Raw genomic sequence first — 9,216 nt, 5'->3', positions numbered from 1 at the left:
TTCCCTTCGACCCAAAAAAGAACATGGCCTAAGATTTTGATAGATGGATCCAAGAATTTGAATTATTCGTTGATTGTCAGTTAGGTAGACCTGTATCATCGGATCCCAGCTTACTTCGCGAATTTAAAAGCAAAAAGAAGAGCCTTCTTCTCTACCATATTGGTCGCGAAGGATTGCAGGTCATAGAGTCAATTTGGCCAAATTTCCGAAATGATGATAACATAACCTATGAGACCATTGTCAAACGACTCAAGACGCAAGGTCGGATATCAAAACGGATTTGCCTTGTAATTTCTTTTGTTGCCCTCCTTTTATTCCTTTATTTAGTATACATTTGTTAAGTGTATTACTACTGGTACAAGAAATGGGACAATAAAGAATTGGCGCCGCACAAAAGGAGATCGTTTGTTATTGAGCCATGCTTATTTTCCATTTTTGATTCTAAGTGACCCTTATTTCTAAAAAGGTCTGAACTTTGAGTAAATGTAGCAGGTAAACATAATGAATCAATTGATGTCATTGTGCTACCTATTTTTCGACGAATATTTGTTTTATAAACTGTTATTTTCAGTTTGTAGTTGGAGTATTGGAAATTGAGTTAAAAATGCTTTTATCCCTCTGTATCTGGCCGGCCACGAAATACGATTATGCATTTTCGATTGTAATTCTTGTTATCAGAGGCTTGATATATAAATTTTGTATTGAAAACAGCATTCTTCGTTAAAATAATAATTTGTTGCCGATAAGCATAAGTCAAAAACCGTGGGTCCCCATTGAAGTCTCTCAGAGCAACTAAAGACGGCTATTCGAAGTTTATTATGCGTCAGTTCTTTCACCCTCTTTTCGTTTGCTTGTTCATTCTTGTTTATTGATTTGACCGCTCAAACATCAACTAGATAATAGAAGAGTGCAAGTTATGTTGGGAGAATTCTTGTGCCATTTTCTTGGCCTTCTTCCCCATTCTACCTAGATGAAATTCATGGAATATAAATGCTTTAAGTGGTTTGTAATTTGGGAGCAGATTTTGACATTGCAGGTAACACTTTTTGAGTAGCTCGAAATAGGCTCTGAAATTTGAATGCGATTGGTTTGAACTTTGTCATAATTATGACAAGATCAAAATAGATCCAAGCGAATTGCCACGGGGTTATGTCAATCGGCCTTTTATATATTCAACAGCGAACAGTTGTTAGCCCCTTGGTGTTACCGTAAAAAGTTCAAGAGATAAATAAAGCATGCTCTGATCCGATCAATTACAACACTTTGTGCTTTCTGAAATGACTTTGGCTTATATCTTGACTCATTTCATGTTCAAAGGATTAAACAAAATTGAAAAAAGAAACATAAGAAGTCATGCAATCAACGATGGTTTTAATCATTATTGGTGAGCCTAATGCAATGAAATCATTGAAATAGCTCCTCAATTCAAATGGTTTTTCGTACTCTTGAACTCAGAGCGTCAACAAGTATGGAAATAAAAGAAAAAAGAAAGATCCCAAATCGTAAATCTTTCACCGACAAGTTCAAGATTCAACATCACATTTGCTTCGTTCAAAAATGTTTTAATTGAGCAAATTAGATCAACTACCCAAAATTCCATCCTTTGGTCATTTTATGATTGATGTCCCCTCGCAAATGAAAAGAGATTCCCTGTTGTTGTGACCGCCGCCAAAGATGAAATACAACAATGGTATCAATGGTTTCACAACCACCAGGATTGACCTTGTGCTTTATTAATCAATAAGTGGAAACCAAAACACCTAGGTAAGAATCTAGTTGTTTCTTTTGTCGCCTATTAAAATCAGAGCTTGGCGGTTGTCTTTGGAAAGGTCTACAACAATTCCCAGACATCATCATGTTTGTCGGCTTTTCAGCAGAGTGAATAACTTTCTTCCTCCACAGTCCACATAAAATTCTACTTTCACCAAATCCAAGCCATAAGGCATTACCACTCCCAGCACATTTGTACCAACACGGTACACATCTATTTCCGACACAAACCCTACGCTTCCTGCTTCAATTTACCAAGACCCAGCTTTTGAATCAGAGTTGAGCTCACCTGAGCTCACTCAACCATCTTCTATAAATCCCAACCCAATACCAGACAGTTATTAGTGGCTCTTGGCCTTAAAAGAGAGGATACCATTCATTACTAGATTCGTTTTTAATGCTCAGTTTGGCTTGGATCCTGTTGCGGTCTTTTGTTATGCTCATGTTTGACTCGAGCTTAAAATGTAACATGTATGGATAAGCCGACCGGTTTAGAGATCAGGAGAAGAGGACATGTTCTGTTACGTCTTCTATGCTCCTTGGGATGACAGCCCACTGTTCAATTGAACTTCTTTTGTCACCCTAATAACTCGATTATGATGAATCACCACCTTTCAACTCACATCCTCCATGCAGTTGAAGATCACCTGGTTCTTCAGCCACACCAGAGACATCACCTCGTTAGTCAGGAGAGAAATTGGCTGAGTTCTGGCCCAAACCCATGTGTGACTGACTAGCTAGCTTCTCGCTTGAGCTTTTGCGATTTCTTCACAAGTGAAAAGAGCTCATCTCCATTTCTAAAGCAGACCTGGAGGATATCGGGTTGGTTGGATGCTTGTTCGGATAGGACGATTTCTCTCCATTTGGTTTGCATTTCTTGTCGAGCTCTTTGACTGGCAAGTGAATAATGCGAGCAAACCGACATCCTTAACTGGTCTAAGACAACCAGGGATAATTCTTTGTACTCGAACTAACGTTTTGCATTGCAACATCCAACGTGTTACAGACTTCAATTCCCGAGACTAAAGGGTTCAGAATCCGAGGAAGACTTGGACCTCATGAAGCAAGCTGATTATGGTTAATTACGTTTTCACCTCTTTCTCGAACGAGAAGAGCAAGATAGTGGTTGAGGAAGAGGTGATTTTTAATGATGATGACTTTGGCAATTTTTCTGACCCCCGTTGTCAAAAGATATTTGAAGACTTTCTTCCCATTAGATCTAGATCAACGAAAATTATGCGGAGCGTGAACACTTCCGAGTACTACATAGCGTTTTGGACGTTCATTCACTTCAATGCGAAAGGTTGGTGAACCAGAGATTTCAATGAGGCGAGCTTGTGAATTCACATCGGACGAAAATAAGGCGCACTTTCTGGGGTCCTCATATCACTCTTTAAAACTTAATGTCATATTCCCTAGGCGCTAATGAAAGCATTTCTTTTCAATTGTGCCCATCTTGGTTCTTTTCGGAGTCAGAACACGAGATGGTCCTTGCTTTTTACCAAGGTATTTAATTGAAATTTTGATATCAAAAATATTGCATTGTTACATTTGCATGCCACTTTTCATGTCCATACAAGACATATTTATGAAGCCAAAATAGCTTAACTTTTTTAGTAATTTTCTAAAATACGAGTATACAACATAAACATTGAACATTGATGTCCTTATAATCTAATCACTAAATATCTATATCGTTAAGTTTAAACTTATGTATCTTAGTCCTTGATTCTTTCAGAGCAATAAATAGAATGTAAGCAAACATGTCCAAACTTTCTGATCATGGGAACGAGATTTATCAGTGTTCATTAGTATCATCCAAATTCGGAGAGTACACATATTGGGAGCGCCCTTGCTTGATAAGATCCCAGAACGATAAATCTGAATGTCATCGTCGTTAAATCAATGAAAGCGAAAGTTCCCGAGACATCTTCAGTCAAATCCAATATGGAGCGAATAAAATGAAGCTGGAAGACACGATCGGTTTGTCTTCACTTGTTCTTTCCCACCGATCGAAATCATCAATTTGTCCTCATTTTCCTCGTTAATCTAGGGCTGCAAGGTGCACTTCCCTACAAAGATCTCAAGGATAGTTTCATTCAAGTACCAGTAACCAATGGAATGGGCCACAATTACCCAAGGAGCTACCAATTACCTTGCAAATACAATTCGAGTTGCTCATATTAAGTTTGATTTGGTATTTGAGACCAGGAAATGGAAGGAGCTCAATTCTTGGATATATTTTTCAGCAAATATCCAACTGGCGATCAATCTGCAAAATCCGAAAAATTTGACACCTTAAACCCAACCCCTTGAAAATGACAAGCAACTGGGAATAATTGAAGGAAAAAGACCCAGCATTTTTGTTGGATTTCGTGTGCAGGAAGTAGTAGCCCTCAATAAATTGGAATCCAAAATTTATAGCCCAACGATGTCGATCATGGCGATTCAATTTTGATCTTCATAAATCGTTGACGAACCCCATAATTTCCAGACCAACAATTATAGTTGCTTTGGTAGTGGACTTTTAATTGCCAGTTTGTTTTTCATCGCCCTTCCGGGCACACAACAACCAACAACAATCATTTGATACAAGTTGATCGAGACTCGCCAGTCAATCATGCATCGCACGATTTGTCCAGAACATTTTGGCCGCAGGTTCAAAATGTCCTAAGGGCTTCCGAAGATTGCCACTTTCAATTTGTTTGACTTCTGGAACCACCACCATGTCTTCGTCAAGAGAAATGGGCGTGTTATTCCTAGGATGGCTTGAGATAATGCGTGCACCACTCACATTCTATTATGTTCCTTAGAGAGCTAACGAAGAGACCCTTGATGTAAAACCACGGACAAGGATCATATTTCAGAAGGTACAAAAACCCCATTATGTGGAACCCCAAACTGACGGATTGGCAGGGTGACCCAATGGACGGGTTAGTTGGAGTGATGACCGAGCTTCGGATTGGATTTGGACACCCGGTTGGAGTCGATCACCCATGAAGATAAATGGAACCAATGAGAGGGACATGGGGAAGATTCAGTAGTGAACGAAGAAACAGACCGAACGGCCCATTGATGGCCACTGATGCCCTTGGAAGGTTTTATTAGGATGTACATTTATCGTAAAAGGTGAGAGGATCAATGCCAAGTGTAATTGGAGGCAAAGAAAAGGCATTCTATTGAATTGCAGAGTGAGTACAGTATCCTTTACCTAGTAGGAGTAAAAGTAGTTGCACCAGGGCATGCCAAAGAGATCTTTTCCCTTGATTAACCACCTCAAGTTCAATATTTTGACAACCACCAATCAAACCTTGCGTCATCGCCGGGATGTGAAAGAAAAAAAAAGTTTCGTTTCATCTGTATTTACTCAGATGAGGTTGCATTTGTCAACGGAATGTGTTTCAATTTCCTGAGAAAATATCCTCATCAGGCGATTGTACCTCATCTTTGCTCGATCCTCGGGCAGGCTTTTGATCAGGGCCGGGGAAAATTATGCGCGATCAGACACGACACAATAAATGAACATTATTCAGGATTCACGACCATCATTCCACGACAATTTGGTAATAGATCCTCTAACCTTGACACAGACACACACTGAACTCGAAGCCATTGGGAATCTCGACTCTGCCACTGAAAACCATCGGGTCATAAACGAGTCCCATGATAGATGCTGACATTTTTTCAAAAATACCCTTGCATCTGGCAACCGCAAAATTTATGGATACAGGTTAAATCTCCATATCAGACTTGATTAAGACTGGACAGTAAACAAATGCCTTTTTAAAAATCATAGCACAGGTCCAAAGCCTGAGGGCCGTTCAAACCTAAAAAAACCAGTTGAGGCCCGCTTGAATGGTCGTTAATGAGCAACACTGACAGATTACTTTCCGTCAAAGCATTTTATGCAGGCAGGAAGTGGTCACTCTGCGTATGTCGGGCGTTTACAACCAACATACGCACACGAAGGCAAGATAGTTAATATACGATATCGTTGCTCAAAGTCGTCATTTGACGGCTACCTTTAAACTGAACCCCAGGATAAACGTCAAAATGTTGTGAGGGCACTATCTCAAAACCTGGCGCGATCCTGTGAAAGGTTAATAAGGATGTGGTGGGCGACTCCAAGTTCATGTCCGAAGTGAAGTGTGATCTTGAAACAAATCTGCGCATTCCCATGCTTGCTTGTCCTTGTCTAGGACATGTTTGTCCTGTCAATTGAATCGTGTGGTAAAAATGTCTTCATCTGAATGGAATGGGAGGAGATTGAAAGTCTGGCCAAGACAGGCTTGGGACATCTCCATGACTTGCACAAGGATACTAGGGGCTCATTATGACTTTGGTTTGTCCACAAAGAAATCAATCTTGGCAAATCGAGCGGAAGTCGCACCACCGCTGCCCAGTGAAAAGAATTAGCAAGTCACCTTGAATAATTTCGTCGAACAGAGGTGTCTCTTTTTAGAAAATCTTTTACCAAGAGGGTGGACGACATTATCCTTGATGCACAAGATATCATAAGTATTAACTATTATCCCCCTCAGACAAAAAGCATCGCAATCGTTTACGGACACCAAGGGAAATTTACCTTCACTAATGATCCTCACCTGAAGAACACTTCCTGTTCAACCACAGACTTAATGTATTCACGCTACAAGCTTTTGGCTGCTTATAAATGTTGCTTTTTAACCACTACCTCGTCTTATAATTACAACCCACCTGAGAGCGAGGTCATGTGAATCATTGAGATCATTAAAGAAATCTGTCAGAAGAACATTCGGATAAGCTGGATTTAGGTCTCGAGAAAGACCTCCTTGAACTCTTCCCAAGTCGTGCTTTGAATCCCACAGGACACTTTGCTCTCATTACCCTTACATGTCAGTTAGACACAATGAGTAATCATAGGATGACGATAATTGCAGCTTAGCATAGAAACATCGCTGAATTTGGCCAGCTATGAACTGAGTGAAGCAGAGCTTGAAGATGTGCTTTTTTCGAGGATGACATCCCTCGTGGGTCCCTTAATGGTGCCTTTTTTGAGAAGGGTATTTAAAAGTTGCGTCACTGTCAGTTAAGTGAAACACCCACGAGAATCGTTCGAAAAGTTTTTATTGTCCCATTGGACAGAGCATGTTTTGCCACTTTAATTTAGAACCAACCCGGTCCTAATCCGTTGAGTGTTGATGATGAGGGATGGCTTTTCTAGTACTGCGCAAGGGCAATCGAACGAAGGGATTATGTTTCTAAGGTATACCATTTCTGCAGCCTTATTTAACCTTTTCCAGTTCATTTAGGGCTCGGATGAAATTTCTATCGCTAGGACTTAAAAGCACCATGAAAAGGATCATGCATAAAGTTCATGGAAGAAAACTTGTCACCGGATACTGTGCGTTCATTAAGCCATCGGAGTTTGTGGCCAACCACGAATGTCTCGTGGACTTGGGCTTTTCGACTATTCATGGGGGCAGTCAGATGGTTGGACTTTCAGGAGGAAAGTGCGAGAAATGCACAGTTCCATTGTACTTCCGGCTTTGACGCGCGAGACCATTTGTGTAAAATGGGAAGAAGACAAAACCTGTTCGTCTTTGACAGGGTGATGATATATGCAATGTATTTCCTCAGATCAAAGTCGCTCTGGGAGAACATTTTAGACACCCGACGGTTGGAATGTATCGGTTTTGAGCCTCAGGTATTGCATAAGGCATGAAAGTTTTTCATAGCACTTAAACCGTGACTTCAATAAGACGTCGACGTCGCAGGTTTCTTTCCCTCCCTTCAGCCAAACCCGACTGAGCCCTCTTTTTCACAACGATCAAACCTAGGAAGGAGGAATAACTTCGAATAGTGTTGTTTTGCTAGAGACATCCATTAATCTCACAGTCAGATGGTTTCCCATCATATGAATGTTAGGTTAAATGAACACGACATGCTTGAGGACGTTTGAACTTTGTCTGAATATTGGATATGCTCTGATTATTGTACTAAATTGGCTTATTGCAAGAATGATTGGCGGTCTAATGTGCCCTCTTTCTCTCTCTCTCTTGCTCTTTCTCTCTGGTTGAGGCGGGTTGGTAAAAAGTACCGTCGTTAAATTGGTGCAAAAAATCCTCGGCAAGCTAGCAGGTCAACTTGAACCAGGGAGGCACTTCTTAATCAGAGCCTGATACGAACTGTGAAAGTCCACAGGCGTCAGATTCGTTTTGTTTTCGAGGCTCGAAAAAGGTAGGGAGGCGTGTGCCACCGACTCCGATTTTGTTTCTTTCGCTCTCCAAAAGATCTGAGAGTCAATTTCTCTTGTGCAGTTCTAATCAAGACTCAAGAGGTGTCCTCCAAAGACTTATCAACTACCAATTCTGCACCACAAACCGCCATCCATTGAGAGTGAGATATCGCCATCATCACCAATACCATCACAACTGCCATCATCACCACTATCACAAGTGTCGTTTTTCATCGTAGTTCGAGTGTGGAATCAACCCGGGGATGAGTTTTATGGCCCGCTCGCGATCTTGAGTGAAAATTCTTGGACGATTGGGGCGCATCACGGACAACAATACTAAGAAACAGTTATACTTTCGAGAGATAGTCACCGATCCCCTGCCAAACTCTGTTGCAACTGGCTCAACCACCACTACCACCATCATCATTATCCCCATCCAAGCCATTGGAAAATTTTAGATCAGAGCCACGATGAATAGCAAAGTGAAAACACCAAGCCTGTTGCTTTGTCTTGGGTTTATTTTAAGTGTTTCTCAAATTTCTTGGTCACAATCGACCTGCAGTTATGAGAGTGATTGTGACGTCGGATTCCAATGCATCGGAGCCAAAGGTAAGCGAGAACGAGGTTCATCGTCAATTTGAATGTGAGGCATCTTAACCAAGAGAGTAACACGTGTTATATCCATGCAGGAAATTGCATGTTACCGGCGTTCTGGAAGGGTCCGAGATATGTGGAGTGTTCCAGTACCAGCGAATGCCAACAACACGTGCTTCTCATCAGTCAGTGCATAATTAAGAGGTTAGTCATCAATTATTGTCTGTCGTCACCCTGCAATGGTATTAACCTCTGTCAACGTTCCACCAACAGATACGGGACTTGCCTTCCTGAAGATGAATTATGTCGAAATCAAGAAACATGGACCAAAAAATGTCCAGAGGGATTACTTTGTGATGCATCTAAAGTGTGTGTCAATATGACCGGAGTAGCAGATTTTCAAATTGGAGAGAGGGATCCCACAGAAGAGCTTATTTTCTCCTTGTCACCCAATCTGGTCAACTTTTTAGCACCAGCTCAAGGAATGGGTGCCCAAGATAATCTCCAATTTGGTCGGGCAGCCAACAAGGAATGTCTAAAATTGAGCGATTGTGGTCGGGGTGAGTTCTGAAATTTGCTATCTCATGCCGAGCTTGCTAAGAACTCGAATTATTTTTTTAGATGAGTTGAGTTAT

At 41.0% G+C, this 9,216-nt stretch overlaps 1 protein-coding gene and 1 long non-coding RNA gene across 2 annotated transcripts; one reads left to right on the top strand and one right to left on the bottom strand.

Annotated features, from left to right (window-relative positions):
* Positions 1-3,772: 3,772 nt before the first annotated feature.
* Positions 3,773-4,635, bottom strand: LOC131879512 (uncharacterized). The gene is made up of 3 exons (XR_009373162.1): positions 4,565-4,635; positions 3,926-4,042; positions 3,773-3,842 (listed from the first exon to the last, which is right to left on the bottom strand). It is a non-coding gene; the product is annotated as an uncharacterized LOC131879512 (long non-coding RNA).
* Positions 4,636-8,063: 3,428 nt separating this feature from the next.
* LOC131879596 (uncharacterized) lies at positions 8,064-9,152 on the top strand. The gene is made up of 3 exons (XM_059225955.1): positions 8,064-8,596; positions 8,677-8,785; positions 8,855-9,152. Exons 1-3 carry the CDS (start codon positions 8,458-8,460, stop codon positions 9,150-9,152), a joined length of 546 nt encoding a protein of 181 aa, XP_059081938.1. The 5' UTR covers positions 8,064-8,457.
* The last annotated feature ends 64 nt before the right edge of the window (positions 9,153-9,216 follow it).

Source organism: Tigriopus californicus, chromosome 4, assembly GCF_007210705.1.
Source record: "Tigriopus californicus strain San Diego chromosome 4, Tcal_SD_v2.1, whole genome shotgun sequence".
Classification (NCBI taxonomy): Eukaryota; Metazoa; Arthropoda; class Copepoda; order Harpacticoida; family Harpacticidae; genus Tigriopus; species Tigriopus californicus.
This window is presented reverse-complemented; position numbering and strand designations above follow the sequence as displayed.

Bases quoted from the DNA above. Each gene is read 5' to 3' on its own strand.
- LOC131879596 (XM_059225955.1), top strand. From the start codon at position 8,458: ATGAATAGCAAAGTGAAAACACCAAGCCTGTTGCTTTGTCTTGGGTTT. The intron at 8,597-8,676 runs GTAAGCGAGAAC...ATATCCATGCAG, and splicing joins CCAATGCATCGGAGCCAAAG to GAAATTGCATGTTACCGGCG. The intron at 8,786-8,854 runs GTTAGTCATCAA...TTCCACCAACAG, and splicing joins AGTCAGTGCATAATTAAGAG to ATACGGGACTTGCCTTCCTG.